Below are 16128 nucleotides of genomic sequence, written 5' to 3'. Positions count from 1 at the left end.
GAGAGTGAAGAGGAATTAGGGAAAGATGCGAGGGCAGAGGCAGTTTTGAGGAAGTTTGGCCTGGTGGGCTAGTGGAAGGGAGGGATATGGCAGCCACAGCTGATTGGTTAGTCTCAATCTTAGTGACAGAAGTCCATGAGTTTCTTGCATTTGTTGAAGGTGAGGGTGGAGGAAACATGGGAGCGGGGTTTAAGAAGATAGTTTGTGGAGGAGGAAAGATGCCTGGGGTTATCTTTGCGTTCCAGGATAATCCTGGAATAATGAACAGATGAAGAGCAGGACCTGATAGTACTTTCAAACTAATTTATGTGGGGAAAGTTAAGAGCTTAGGGCCTTGACATCTGAAGGCAACAGCTACCAATAATTGAGTCTAGTTAATGGAGAAGGGATATCCAAGTGGCCATAGTTGGAGGAACTGAGAGTGGGGGGGGTGGGGAGGGGAGGGGTTGTAGGGCTGGAGGAGTTTATAGAGATGGGATGTGATGAAGATATTTAAACACAAGGATGGGAGTTTTAGATTGGAGGTGTTGGGAGACTGGATGTCTATGTGGTTAAGCAAGGATAGAGCTCATTGCGAGTGGAATTTGGTGCAGGATAAAATACAGATAATGAGAGATTTAGATTTGCTGGTCTTTGGAGGATGGGAGGCTTGCCAAGAGAATATTGCATTTGTTGAGCCTGGAGGTGACAAAGCGTAAAAGTATACTGTCTTTTTCCTTCCAAAACTCCCTTCATGATACATCTTTTCACACTTTCAAAAGCCTCTTTAACATCTCCCTCTTTGAATATTGTGTTCCCTAACTCTGCCTTTACTTCTGCTTTGATCTGACCTCAGCCTGTGAAACATCTTGGGAAGTTTCATGACAGTGAAGTGCTTTTCTTTCCAAAAAAATTCATTAAAATTTGTAAAACTACTCTACTTAACATTTGAAATTTGACCACATAAAGTGCAATACAGATCCGTTTCTTTCACTATAGTACATGAGGTACATCAGTACACTTGACATTACAGGTAATATATTTTTTCTCTTTGGCTTCCTTGTCTCGAGAGACAATGGGTAAGCGCCTTGAGGTGGTCTGTGGTTTGTGGAGCAGCGCCTGGAGTGGCTATAAAGGCCAATTCTAGAGTGACAGACTCTTCCACAGGCGCTGCAGATAAAATTGGTTGTCAGGGCTGTTACACAGTTGGCTCTCTCCTTACACTTCTGTCTCTTTTCCTGCCAACTGTTAATTGTCTCCGACTTGTCTCTCTTTAGCCCCGCTTTTATAGCTGTCTGCTAGCTCTGGCGATCTCTGGCAACTGACTCCCACAACTTGTGGTCAATGTCGCAGGACTTCATGTCGCATTTGCAGACGTCTTTAAAATGGAGACATGGATGGCCGGTGGGTCTAATACTAGTGACGAGCTCGCTGTACAATGTGTCCTTGGGGATCCTGCCGTTTTCCATTCGGCTCACATGACCAAGCCATCTCAAGCGCCGCTGGCTCAGTAGTGTGTATATGCTGGGGATGTTGGCCGTCTCAAGGACTTCTGTGTTGGAGATACGGTCCTGCCACCCGATGCCAAGGATTCTCCGGAGACAGCGAAGATGGAATGTTTTGAGACATCACTCTTGGCTGACGTACGTTGTCCAGGCCTCGCTGCCGTAGAGCAAGGTACTGAGGACACAGGCTTGAAACACTCAGACTTTTGTGTTCCGTGTCAGTGCGCCATTTTCCCACACCCTCTTGGCCAGTCTGGACATAGCAGCAGAGCCTTTCCCATGCGCTTGTTGATTTCTGCATCGATAGACAGGCTGCTGGTGATAGTTGAGCCTAGGTAGGTGAACTCTTGAACCACTTGCAGAGCGTGGTCACCAATATTGATGGGTGGAGCATTTCTGACGTCCTGTCCCATGATGTTCGTTTTCTTGAGGCTGATGGTTAGGCCAAATTCGTTGCAGGCAGCCGCAGTCCTGTCGATGAGTCTCTGTAGATGCACTTCCAAGTGGGATGTTAATGCAGCATCGTCAGCAAAGAGAAGTTCCCTAATGAGGACTTTCCGTACTTTGGTCTTCGCTGTATGATGGGCAAGGTTGAACAACCTGCCATCCGATCTTGTGTGGAGGAGAATTCCTTCCTCTGAAGACTTAAACGCAAGTGAGAGCAGCAGTGAGAAGAAGATCCCAAACAGTGTAGCTGCGAGAACACAGCCCTGTTTCAAGTCACTCAGGATAGGAAAGGGCTCTGATGAGGCACCGTTATGCTGAATTGTGCCTTTCATATTGTCACGAAATGAGGTGATGATACTTAGTAGCTTTGGTGGACATCCGATCTTTGCCAGTAGTCTGAAGAGACCACGTCTGCTGACGAGGTCAAAGGCTTTGGTGAGATCTATGAAAGCAACGTAGAGGGGCATCTGTTGTTTACAGCATTTCTCCTGTAACTGGCGAAGCGAGAACAGCATGCCAATGGTGGATCTCTCTGCTCGAAAGCCGCACTGTGCCTCAGGGTAGACACGCTCAGCCAGCTTCTGGAATCTGCTTAAAACGACTTGAGCAAAGGCTTTCCCCACTATGCTGAGCAGGGAGATTCCACGGTAGTTGTTGCAGTCACCGTGGTCCCTTATTCTTATAGAGGGTGATGATATTGGCATCAAGCATGTCCTGTGGTACTGCTCCCTCATCCCAGCACAGGCAAAGCTGTTCATGGAGTGCTGAGAGTATAGCAGGCTTGGCACTCTTGATTATTTCAGGGGTAATGTCGTCCTTTCCAGGGGCTTTTCCACTGGCTAGAGAATTGATGGCATTACTGAGTTCCGATTTTGTTGGCTTTTCGTCCAACTCATCCATGACTGGCAGAGACTGGGCTGCATTGAGGGTGGTATCAGTGACAACATTTTCCCTGGAATACAATTCTAGGTAGTGCTTGCATTGGTCAGTGATCATTTCCCCTGATTTAGACTTGAGGGGGACGAGCTTCTTGATGGTTGGCCCAAAAGCTCTCTTAATGGCATCGTACATTCCTCTGATGTTTCCGGTGTTGGAGGCCAGCTGAATACGACTGCATAGGTGTTGCCACTAGTCATTTGCACAGCTCCTGGCTGTTCTTTGCGTGGTGCTTCTGGCGGCTTTCAGTGCTGAGGATGTTAACTCGCTGGGGGATTTCTTGTAGTTATATTTACAATGTGCATTTAAGTGCTGTATAAATGTAAGTTGTACCATCTCTACTGCCTACCTAGCTAGGAGGCTGAGATGGTGTGAATGTGTACTTCTCTATGACACCATTTCATATCTACGGGAGTATCAACAAGAACTTGCCCACTGAGGATTAGTGAATTTAAGTATTGTGGGGTTTTGAGCCATGTATCCCAATTCTACAGTAGTGTGCTATATTGCCTAAAATGTATACTTACCACAGTTTAAGTATGTTAGCAGATTTTCCCATGTTTACAAAGGGTTGTTAGTTCCCTAACAATAACTCTGCTCATGATTTATGACAAGTGGTGTTTATAACGTGCTTTAATAGATTGTGTTATCGTGGTTTTACAATATATTAAATAACAAGGTGGCATGCAAATAATATAGCCTGGTTCCCAATCTCCAACTAGCTCAAGGGCATGTTCCACCCCCAGAAGATGCTTGTTGTTTCTTAAGACCTGGAGTGCCCAGCTTCAATGCTCAAGGCCATCTGGGCAGCTATGTGGCTCCTGACCATCCTGTGAGTGCTCTTGCCTTGGGGCAGATGGAAACCGGTTGTTTTCTTAAACTATCATACAACGCTGGACTGAGTCTACGTACAGCTTAATACATATTTACACATTTTCTGAGGCTACGTTTTCATGTGCTAACCTTGCTTCTAATGCTTTTAGTCTTTCACTCTGTTCAACAAGCTTTGATTATTATAATGACCGAGGTGGGAGCAATGCAGTGTCAGTTTAGTCCCATCACTTCACACGTCACAGCATGTTATTAAAGTTTTCCCACCCAACCAGAAAAAGAGACAAATTAAACACTCTAGTAATCCCCAGAATAAAACAGACCAAACCAGGTATCTTTAGACAACAAATTAATTATTTATTAAAAAAACTATATCTTAAACACTATTAAGATAAACCTATGTCTAAAGACCTTATAACTTATTATTTTAACTTAACTCCCCGATTCACACACATACTTTCAAAACTAACAGTTAACCGGTTTTAAAAGTAGTGTTTTTAAAAAAAAGTTAGTTGTTTCTTCAGAATAAATAAATAAGTAAGTCTTTGTGGGTTACGTTCCTGATGGGTGGTGGAGGTGGCTCCACAAATATCCTCATCCTGTACGATGGGGGAGCCCAGCACATCAGTGCGAAAGACAAGGCTGAAGCATTTGCAACAATCTTCAGCCAGAAGTGCCAGGTTGATGATCCATCTCGGCTCCCTCCTGAAGTTCCCAGCATCACAGATGCCAGACTTCAGCCAATTCAATTCACTCCGCGTGATATCAAGAAAAGACTGAAGGCACTGCATACTGCAAAGGCTATGGACCATGACAATATTCCGGCAATGGTACTGAAGACCTCTGGTCCAGAACTTGCTGCGCCCCTAGCCAAGCTGTTCCACTACAGCTACAAAACTGGCAACTACCCGGCAATGTGGAAATTGCCCAGTTATGTCCTGTACACAAAAGGCAAGGACAAGTCCAACCCGGCCATTTACCGCCCCATCAGTCCACTCTCAATCATCAGTAAAGTGATGGAAGGTGTCATCGACAGTGCTGTCAAGCGGCACTTGCTTAGCAATAACTTGCTCAGTGACGCTCAGTTTGGGTTCTGCCAGGGCGACTCGGCTCCTGACCTCATTACAACCTTGGTTCAAATGTGGACAAAAGAGCTGAACTCGAGCTCAGGTGAGAGTGACTGCCCTTGACATCAGGGCAAAATTTGACCGAGTATGGCATTAAAAAGCTCTAGCAAAACTGAAGTCAATGGGAATCGGGGAAAATTCTCCACTGGTTGGAGTCATACCTAGCGCAAAGGAAGATGGTTGTGGTTGTTGGAGGTCAATCATCTCAGCTCCAGGATATCACTGCAGGAGTTCCTCAGGGTAGTGTCCTGGGCTCAACCATCTTCAGCTGCTTCATCAATGACCTTCCTTCAATCATAAGGTCAGAAGTGGGGATGTTCGCTGATGATTGCACAATGTTCAGCACCATTGGTGACTCCTCAGATACTGAAGCAGTCCGTGTAGAAATGCAGCAAGACCTGGACAATATCCAGGTTTGGGCTGATAAGTGGCAAGTAACATTCGCGCCACACAAGTGCCAGGCAATGATCATCTCCAACAAGAGAAAATCTAACCACCTCCCCATGACATTCAATGGCATTATGATCGCTGAATCTCCCACTATCAATATCCTAAGGGTTACCATTAACCAGAAACTGAACTGGAGTAGCCATATAAATACCGTGGCTACAAGAGCAGGTCAGAGGCTAGGAATCCAGCGGCAAGTAACTCATCTCCTGAGTCCCCAAAGTCAGTCCACCATCTACAAGGCACAAGTCAATAGTGCGATGGAATACTCTCCACTTGCCTGGATGGGTGCAGCTCCAACAACATTTAAGAAGCTTGACACCATCCAGGACAAAGCAGCCCACTTGATTGTCACCTCATACAAAAACATTCATTCCCTCCACCACCAACGCACAGTGGCAGCAGTGTGTACCTTCTACAAGATGGACTGCAGCAACTCACCAAGGTTCCTTAGATAGCACTTTCCAAACCCGCGACCTCTACCAACTAGAAGGACAAGGGCAGCAAATGCATGGGAACACTACCACCTGCAGCTTCTCTTCCAGGTTACACACCATCCTGACATGGAACTGTATCACTGTTCCTTCACTGTCGTTGGGTCAAACACCTGGAACTCCCTTCCGAACAGCACTGGATGTTCCTACCTCCCATGGACTGCAACGGTTCAAGAAGGCAGCTCACCACCACCTTCTCAAGGGCAATTAGGGATGGGCAATAAATGCTGGCCTGGCCAGCGACGCCCACATCCCATGAATGAATGAAAGAAAGGGTCAGGTATCCTCGTGTAAAAATAATCAAATGCATCTCAAAGTCTTCACATGGGTTTGATGTAACTGTCTGTTCTTGATTGGCATTCAGAGCAATTCAGCTGCAGCAGGCATCAAACAGTTCTTTAAACAAGGAGGGTACCAGTGGGTTCACTTGGATTTTAAAAACCGACAGTCTCTCAGTCGAAACTTTACTCCAGCAATACACATGGTCTCTTCAAAGGGTTTTTTTATCCTTCGATAATTAACTTGGCCTGTTTGCTCATTGTAGAATTTCTGCTGAAAGAAATAGACAGCTCTTTCCTTCAGTAAGTACGCTTCGCTGGTGGCTGGTTCCGACTGGCATTTGCCAGTTTTTACACACAATCAAATCAAAACATTATACCATGTGACCTCTCCTGCAGTGGTCTCGGGACAGGTGCAGCTGGCACACTGTGCTCAGTCTTAAAGGCACACTGTTTTCAAACAGATTCTTAAAGGCACACACTGAATTTTACTGGCCCCTTGACGCTGCGGGTCGCAGCACGGAGGCCGGTAATATGCTGCGGGAGAGGCCCACCTCAACCTGTGACGTCAAGAAGGGCCCACCGCATATTACCGGCGGCAGTGGGACCTTGGTGCGACCCCCAATTAGCATATGGTAAACAATACTTACCTTTGCTGATTTTGCAGCCTGCCGTCTCTCACAGAATCACAGAATAATGCAGTGCAGAAGAGGCCCTTCAGCCCATCGAGTCTGCACCAACGCATTAAAGGCACCTGACCTGTCTACCTAATCCCATTTGCCAGCACTAGGCCCATAGCCTTGAATGTTATGACGTGCCAAGTGCTCATCCAGGTACTTTTTAAAGGATGTGAGGCAGCCTGCCTCTACTACCCTCCCAGGCAGTGCATTCCAGACCGTCACCACCCTCTGGGTAAAAAAGATTTTCCTCAAATCCCCCTTAAACCTCCTGCCCCTCACCTTAAACTTGTGTCCCCTCGTAACTGACCCTCCAACTAAGGAGAACAGTTGCTCCCTATCCCCCCTGTCCATGCCCCTCATAATCTTGTACACCTCGATCAGGTCACCCCTCAGTCTTCTCTGCTCCAGCGAAAACAACCCAAGCCTATCCAAACTCTCTTCATAGCTTAAATGTTCCATCCCAGCCACCATCCTGGTGAATCGCCTCTGCACCCCCTCCAGTGCAATCACATCCTTCCTATAATGTGGCGACCAGAATTGCACACAGTACTGCAGCTGTGGCCTTACCAAAGTGCTATACAACTCCAACATGACCTCCCTGCTTTTGTAATCTATGCCTCGATTGATAAAGGCAAGTGTCCCATATGCCTTTTTCACCACCCTATTAACCTGTCCTTCTGCCTTCAGAGATCTATGGACAAACATGCCAAGGTCCCTTTGTTCCTCGGAACTTCCCAGTGTCAGGCCATTCATTGAATACTTCCGTGTCACATTACTCCTTCCAACGTGTATCACCTCACACTTTTCAGCGTTAAATTCCATCTGCCACTTTTCTGCCCATTTGACCATCCCATCTATATCTTCCTGTAACCCAAGACACTCAACCTCACTGTTAACCACTCGGCCAATCTTTGTGTCATCCGCGAACTTACTGATCCTACCCCCCCACATAGTCATCTATGTCGTTTATATAAATGACAAACAATAGGGGACCCAGCACAGATCCCTGTGGTACGCCACTGGACACTGGCTTCCAGTCACTAAAACAGCTGTCTGTCATTACTTTCTGTCTCCTACAGCTAGGCCAATTTTGAATCCACCTTATCAAGTTACCCTGTATCCCATGTGCATTTGCTATCTTGATAAGTCTCCCATGTGGGACCTTGTCAAAGGCTTTGCTGAAATCCATGTAAACTGCATCAATTGCACTACCCTCATCTACACACCTGGTCACATGCTCAAAAAATTCAATCAAATTTGTTAGGCATGACCTCCCCGTGACAAAGCCATGCTGACTATTCCTCATCAAATTCTGCCTCTCCAAGTGGAGATAGATTCTCTCCTTCAGAATGTTCTCCAATAGTTTCCCTACCACTGACGTGAGACTCACTGGTCTGTAGTTCCCTGGCTGATCTCGACAGCCTTTCTTAAATAGTGGGACCACATTAGCTGTTCTCCAGTCCTCTGGCACATCCCCTGCGGCCAGAGAGGAATTAAAAATTTAGGTCAGAGCCCCTGCAATCTCCACCCTCTCCTCCCACAGCATCTTGGGACACAAATCGTCCAGACCTGGAGATTTGTCCACTTTTAAGCCTGCCAAAACCTCCCTCAGACAATTTGCTCAAGAACCTCACAGTCTCTGTCTCTAAGTTCCATATCTACATCCTCATTCTCTTAGGTGAAGACAGATGTGAAGTATTCGTTCAACACCCGACCAATGTCCTCTGGCTCCACCCACAAATTTCCCCCTTGGTCTCGAATGGGTCCTACTCTTTCCCTGGTTATCCTTTTTCCATTGATATACTTATAGAGTATCTTGGGATTTTCCCTACTTTTACCAGCCAGAGCTTTCTCATATCCCTGCTTTGCTCTCCTAATTGCTTTCTTAAGCTCCATCCTACACTTTCTGTACTCCACTAATGCTTCCGTTGATTTGCTCTCCTTGTATTTGCTAAAAGCCTCTCTTTTCCTTCTCATCGTACCCTGAATGTTTCTGGTCATCCATGGTTCTCTGGGCTTGTTGCTCCTATTACCCTAGAGGGAACATGCTGGGCCTGTACCCTCCCCATTTCCTTTTTGAATACCCCCCACTGCTCTTCTGTAGATTTCCCGACAAGTAACTCTTTCCGGTCTACCTTGGCCAGATCCTGCCTTATTTTACAAAAATTCGCTCTCCCCCAATCCAAAACCTTTTCTTGCAACTTGTCTATTTCTTTCTCCATAACAAACTTAAATTGTACCATGTTGTGGTCGCTATCACCAAAATGCTTCCCCACCAACACTTCAACCACCTGTCCGGCTTCATTCCCCAGAATTAGGTCCAGCACTGCACCCTCCCTTGTTGGATCCTCTACACACTGAGCTAAAAAGTTCTTCTGTATACATTTTAAGAGCTCCACTCCATCTAAGCCCTTAACACGATGACTATCCCAATTTTCAGCGCAGGCTTGGAGGGCCGAATGGCCTGTTCCCGTGCTGTACTGCTCTTTGTTCTTCGTTCTAATGTTGGGAAAGTTGAAATCACCTAATATAATTACCCTATTATTATTTTTACACACCTCTGCAAATTGCGCACATATTTGCTCCTCAATTTCCCGCTGACTATGTGGGGGTCTATAATAAACACCCAGCAATGTGGCTGTCCCTTTTTTATTCCTAAACTCTACCCATAAAGCTTCATTTGATGCCCCCTCCAAGATATCATCTCTCCTTACTGCAGTAACTGACCCCTTAACTAATATTGCAATGCCCCCTCCTCTTTTACCCCCTCCTCTGTCTCGCCTGAAGATTCTCTATCCCGGGATATTGAGCTGCCAATCCTGCCCCTCCCTCAACCATGTCTCCGTGATGGCGACTATATCACAATTCCACTTGTCAATCCTTGCCCTTAACTCATCCGTTTTACCTGCAATACTCCTTGCATTAAAGTAGAGGCCATCCATCCTCGTCTTACTCCCTTGAAACTTACTTCCGCTGTATTCCCTCTGACTTTTTATTTATTTAGCGATACAGCACTGAAACAGGCCCTTCGGCCCACTGAGTCTGTGCCGACCAACAACCACCCATTTATACTAATCCTACAGTAATCCCATATTCTCTACCACATCCCCACCATTCTCCTATCACCTACCTACACTAGGGGCAATTTACAATGGCAAATTTACCTATCAACCTGCAAGTCTTTTGGATGTGGGAGGAAACCGGAGCACCCGGCGGAAACCCACGCAGACACAGGGAGAACTTGCAAACTCCACACAGGCAGTACCCAGAACTGAACCTAGGTCGCTGGAGCTGTGAGGCTGCGGTGCTAACCACTGTGCCGCCCATACCACTGCGCCACTGTGCCGCCCACTTGTTTGCTTTCCTGTGTTTAGCTGTGTCCCTATTCTGCTTGGAGTCTGTGTCCCCTCCCCCTGCTAAATTAGTTTAAACTCTTTCCAACAGCACTAGCAAACCCACCAGCAAGGATGTTAGTCCCCCTCTGGTTCAGATGTAGACCGTCCCGCTTGTACAGGTCCCACCTTCCCCAGAAACGGTCCCAGTGTTCCAGGAATCTAAAACCCTCCCTCCTGGACCAACTCTTAAGCCACACATTCATCTGTGCTAGTCTCCTATTTCTATACTCGCTAGCACGTGGCACTGGGAGTAATCCAGAGATTACAACCCGAGAGGTCCTGCTTTTTAGTTTACTGCCTAACTCCTTGAATTCTTGATGCAAGACCTCATCCCTCTTTCTACCTATGTCATTGGTACCAACATGTACCATGACCTCTGCCTTATCACCTCCCCCTTCAGGATGCCCTGCAGCCATTCAGTGACATCCCGGAGCCTGGCGCCAGGGAGGCAACACACCATCCTGGAGTCACGTTGATGGCCACAGTAACGCCTATCTGTTCCCCTGACTATAGAATTCCCTATTACTATTGCTGTTCCTCTCTTTCCCCCTTCCTGTGCAGACAGGCTGATTGTGGTGCCAGAAGCTTTACCGATTTTCAAGCAGGACCCCAGGGGACTCCTGAACTACCTGCCTGTTTCTCTTGGACTGCCTGGTGGTCACCCATTCCCTTCCTTCCTCAAGTCCCTTCAGCTGCGGTGTGACAACCTCTCTAAATGTGCTATCCACGATGCTCTCAGACTTGCGGATGCTCCACAGTGTTTCCAGCCGCCGTTCCAGCTCTGAAACCCGAGCTTCCAGGAGCTGCAGCTGGACACACTTCCTGCACACCTGCTGGTCCCAGGGTGTGGAATTGTTCCCGGATTCCCACATGCAGCAAGAGGAGCACACCACGGCTTTAAGCTCTCCTGCCATGACTAAACCCTTTAAATTTAAAACTTTAGAAGACTGTTATAATAAAAAAAATAAATCAACTAAGTCTTGCTAAAACAATGACTTACAATTCAATCCAGTTTGAAAAATACCCACCAGGACATACTCACCAGTCAGCTGTGCTCTTTGGAAACTCTCTGCTCCCCTCACGCACTTTGAGGACAGGTAGGAAATGAAAGGAGCTCCTCGCTCTCTCCTCACCGAACTCCCTCAGTCACAAAACTCCTACTTTAGCACTCTAATGCAGCCCCAAGTCGGCACTCCAGTGCTCTCCATTGACACTTCCTGATTTTTCGATGAATGGGCGGTCGTCACGTGCCGTCCCGTTCACAATTGGAAAAGCCGGTGGGTCCACAGAGGCAGAAGGTGAATTTCTTTTCAGGGGACTCATTCTGCATAACTAGAGGGAGGAGGGCATTACAGGGGTCTCACTCTGCATACTGGAAGGGAGGAGGGAGGGGGCATTACAGGGGTCTCACTCTGCATTCTTGAAGAGAGGAGGGAGGGGGGGCATTACAGGGGTATCATTCTACATTCTTAAAGGGAGGGGGTCTGGGATTACTGGTGGGAAAGCTCTGCTGGCATATTGGGAGGTTCTGTGTACCATCCCTCTGTTAACAGTGTATGCTCTGTGATTGTGAGGGAGCAATGGCACACTAGGCACCCTGTGTATCAGGAGGGTGCCAGAAAGGACAGGAGCATTAAAGTTGTATGGATGGTGGGGGCATCAGCTGGTAGGATCTTGATGTGGTCATACTGTGCACTCTGCGTGTTGGCCAGGATGGGCAATGCCATGGCACGCCACATAGTTGATCCAGGAAAGTAGCCGATGTACCTGTCAACACAAGTCCCTGCCCTGTTTGGAACCTTCGAATACATGCAGGGTTCAACTTTATTGATCACATGGAAATAGGTATGGCTCATCCTACATTGTGTGATCCTCTGCTCGTGAGGATCGGTATGCGCCAGAGGCAATATCAACAGGCAGGTGCGATCCACGTAGAGGCCCCCGGTCATGAGCCGCAGCCCCCAAGGGGAGCTTGCCATTACAGTTGCTGTGCATCTACAGGCCCCACATGACATGCCTTCAGATGTCAGAGCACCAGTGTCAGAGGTGATTGCGCATGTAGACAGGGTGATGACACGTCTCTGTGCCCTGCTCAAGGACGACCTGCAGCCCATGGGCTCTGGTGAACAACCCATGCCTTTGCTCCTCATAGTGGTAGCAGTTTTCAAGTCTGATGCCTCTGTACCTTTTTAGGGGCCCAGCTGAAACCTTTGTGGGTTCACACAGTCAGCAGTGCACCGCTGCATCAGGGAGGTCACCAATGCCCTGCACCAGAGGGCCAGTGAGTATGTCCGCTTCAGGGCAGACTCTCTCAGCCAGGCCCAGAGGGCCATTGGTTCTGGCGCCATTGCCGGAGAACCATAGGTTGTAATGTTCATAGACTGCACTCATGTGGCCATCAGGCCTCCAGCCAGGCTACCAGCTGCAAACGTCACCATTAAAGGAGCCCTTTCAATCTAGGTGAAGCTAATATGTGATCACCGCAGATGCTTGCTGCGAATGTGACCGCTTCTCAGGCAGCTGCCATGACACCTGGTTCTTGCGCCAGTCCCAGCTGCCACTCCTGCTCACTGAACTGGCTCAGATGGAAGGGTGGCTTCTTGGAGATAAGGGCTATCCTTTGCAGACATGGCTCCCGACACCAATGAGAGACCCCACCCCTGCTGCAGAGGAGAGATACAATGCCAGCCACTGAGCTACATGAGCCACCATTGAACAGGAGATCGGCATGCTGAAAGAGCACCTCCAATGCCTGTATGGATAGGGTGATGCCCTGTACTACAGGCCGAAAAGGCCAGCTCCTTTCTTTGCTGCTCTGCACAACTACGTACCCAATAGGGGCCAGGCCTGGCATGATGAGGAGAGACGTCAACAGGATTCCTCCTCGGACTATGAGGACACTGAGGACCTGCAGCATGAAAGACACATGGGAGGGCAGATGGCACTTAGGCTCTGCACGTAGGGTTAGCAGTGAGCTAGGGATGTATGGAAGTGACTTATCAGACAAAGGCTGTATGCTCCATAGGTACCAAAATGAGTTCTGCAAGCCACACATCACCCTCGCCCGCCTGCTGTGCACCAGTCCACATCTGCAGCATCCCTGTGTAAGCCATTAGAGGCAGCAGCTGACTAAGCCAATGTCCATGTCACTGCATCCGTGGAGACACTCATGAGTAATGGTGGTATGGCAATGATGTTATTGCATACATTGGCTCTCCTGAAGGGCCAACAGTGCAAAGGGATGTGACATTGGCGCTACATGCTGGCACACATCATTCGCACAGAGAAAAGGACACGCATCTTGGTGAGGAACATTTAGTGAAAGATGTATTTACATTGTTGTGACACAAGTGCATTCCCATTTGTGTCAGTGTGTTTTGTGTAAACCTCTAATACATTTTATGGTCTATTTAAGCCTCATACCCTGGAATGTGCAGATTTACGATTATTCACCCAGGTGCAGCATGCCTACAAGAAGGAATGTTACACTAGAGTGGGAGAAGAGGATCGCAACTTTACAGGACACTGGGACTCAGCAGGCTAAGTATGTGGCGGCAAAGCGGAAAGTGCTGAGGGGATTTCTGCAGCACTTTCTGCTTTGCTGCCAGATTGACAGCAGCCCCACTCTTCAGCAGTCAGGTTAGATTTGACAGCTGTCGGGAAGCAGGTGCTGGAGTGCTAAAAATAGGGCCCCAGCACCTGCTGCACAACTGTCAAAAACTCTCGCTGCGCTGAATGTCTCGCCTTTCCCCATGTAATTTGCAGCAGCGAATGTCTTGCCTCTCCCCATGTAATTTGGAGGGAACGGCGCGCGGCCTCTATGGAAATGAGCCCCCGCGATTAATATCACGGGGTCTTGGCAGTGGCCAGCGAATTCAGTTCACTGTTTTTAATCTGAGAAGATAAAAAAGAAACAGTTCCGTGACAATAGCATAAGTCCTCAGTCAAATCTTTAACTTTTACTGCTGTATATGGTGTTGTGGCAACTATTCTCTTACCGGGGTATGATCCTTTCCTTGACTAGGGTGTGTATCATTCTCTACCGTTGATTTTTCAAACTACCTATTATTCAGACATAGAGACAAGGTTAAAATTACCCTTTCCTCCACATTTTCAGTAACACTAAAAATGCTGAGGGAAAGAATGCTGGGATACCTTGACCATTTAAATTATAAGGCATTCTTACAAAATATTAACATCAAATTAGTGTAAATATTTTCAAGTGTAAATGAATGTTAAAATTTATTGTGATGTCCATTTCAAATACCACTGTATAGAATTCCAGTTTATGCATGTAAAATGAACATTACCAGTTGGAAAATTGAGTGGAGATCCATCAGTCTGGACCTTTGCTGCTTTATTTCTGTCTTGCTCACTTTTGCAATGTAGTGATGCCTGGACTCCAAGGATTAAATTATGAGGAGAGATTACACAAACCTGGGTTGTATCACCTGGAATTTAGATGGTTAATGGATGATTTGATTGATGTTTTCAAATTATTAAGGGGAACAGTTAGGGTAGATAGGGAGAAGCTATTTCTGTTGGTCAGGGAGTCTAGGGCTGGTCGCATAGTCTCAAAATCAGAGGCAGACCTTTCAGGAGTGAAATTATGAAACATTTCTACAAGCAAAGGATTGTGGAAGTTTGGAATTCTCTCTTCCAACAGCAATTAATGCTGTATCAGTTGTTAATTTTAAAACTGAGATTGATAGATTTTTGTTAACCAAAGATATTCAGGGATATGGGGCAAAGGTGGGTAGATGGAGTTCAGTTCCAGATCAGCCATGATCTCAATGAATGGCGACAGAACAGACTCGAGGGGCTATATGGTCTACTCTGGTTCTTATGTTGCTGTGTAATTATAAGGGATTGGGAAAGCAGCATCAGCTTATCAAGGCCAAAAGAAATTTGAACACTGTATTTTTCCTTATTTCTGCCAGTTTAGTACTCCTTCCATTATGCACCCATACAAATTAGGTGTTTGAGACCTGAGCTATTTTTGGAAGTAAGGTTACTGCCACCTCCTCTGGACCATGCCACGTCCTTCTTCGGAGGGCACGTTTCTGTGTGAAATCCTCTGCTACTTCCTGGCCAGTTGCAGTAGAGGCCATCACTGTTTGTGCTTTATTCGACTAAGACTGGAATGGTATCTAGGTCATCACCCTGGCCAGGTGTGCGACTTTTCATCTTTTCTTTCCCATCTCAAACTTTGTTTAATGATTTGTCATACCAAAAAGAAACAGTGCTGCTGGCAGGATTTCCTGTTAATATTGCAAATTGTCAGCCTATTGCTCCATTGATTTTCTTGCTTTTATTTTGACTTATTTAACTGGCTGCTGTGTTATGAGGTGTGATTTTGTTTCAATTTTTTTTTTAACCCAAAGATTTAAAATTCACCATTAGAAAACTGGAACATGACACTGCAGATTTGAAGTTCTTAAATAACCAGTATGTGCACAAAGTGCGATCTCTAGAGAAGGAAAGTAAAGCAAAGACTGAAAAGATCCAGCAATTACAAGAGAAAAACCTGCAAGCGGTGGTACAAACTCCAGGTAAGATTACTACTTTTCGATCTGATTTTTTTTCCAGTTCCTTCAAAGAAAATATGAATGTAGGTATGTTGCTATAATTTGGGAAACACTGATGTGCTGTTGGGCAGTGATAGAATATACCATATTACTCTGTATTGAATTAGAATTATGGCGAGAAAAACAGTGATATATAATTTGAAATCTATTCTAGATTCTGTTACATGGCTGTTATTATCATCATACAAGTTCTTGCATGTGCAGAGGAAAGAAAGTGAAAATGCTCCCTCATCTAAAATGTTAAATATCTATGTTCTCTACAATTAGATACCAATTCTGTAGTCTCAATAGACCTATCACTTTGGATCTGTGCTTCCGTCCTCCATTGCTTCAGTAATATCTGTTATCAGACACAGGTCAGCTTCATTCTCGTTAATGGAAGGCAGTACTTCAGAACTGTATAGGAAACAATTCAGTGCCA

At 46.5% G+C, this 16128-nt stretch overlaps 1 protein-coding gene across 4 annotated transcripts in view; it reads left to right on the top strand.

The window, feature by feature from the left end:
- The window catches only part of cep135 (centrosomal protein 135), a 213324-nt gene that overhangs the window by 18608 nt on the left and 178588 nt on the right, over positions 1 to 16128 (top strand). For all 4 annotated transcript variants that reach the window (XM_068035035.1, XM_068035028.1, XM_068035029.1 and 1 more), the window contains exon 4: positions 15504 to 15671. In XM_068035035.1, coding sequence (XP_067891136.1) covers positions 15504 to 15671 — 168 coding nt within the window. The remainder of the gene's footprint in view (positions 1 to 15503; positions 15672 to 16128) is intronic.

The sequence above is a fragment of the Heterodontus francisci genome, chromosome 1, assembly GCF_036365525.1.
Source record: "Heterodontus francisci isolate sHetFra1 chromosome 1, sHetFra1.hap1, whole genome shotgun sequence".
Classification (NCBI taxonomy): Eukaryota; Metazoa; Chordata; class Chondrichthyes; order Heterodontiformes; family Heterodontidae; genus Heterodontus; species Heterodontus francisci.
This window is presented reverse-complemented; position numbering and strand designations above follow the sequence as displayed.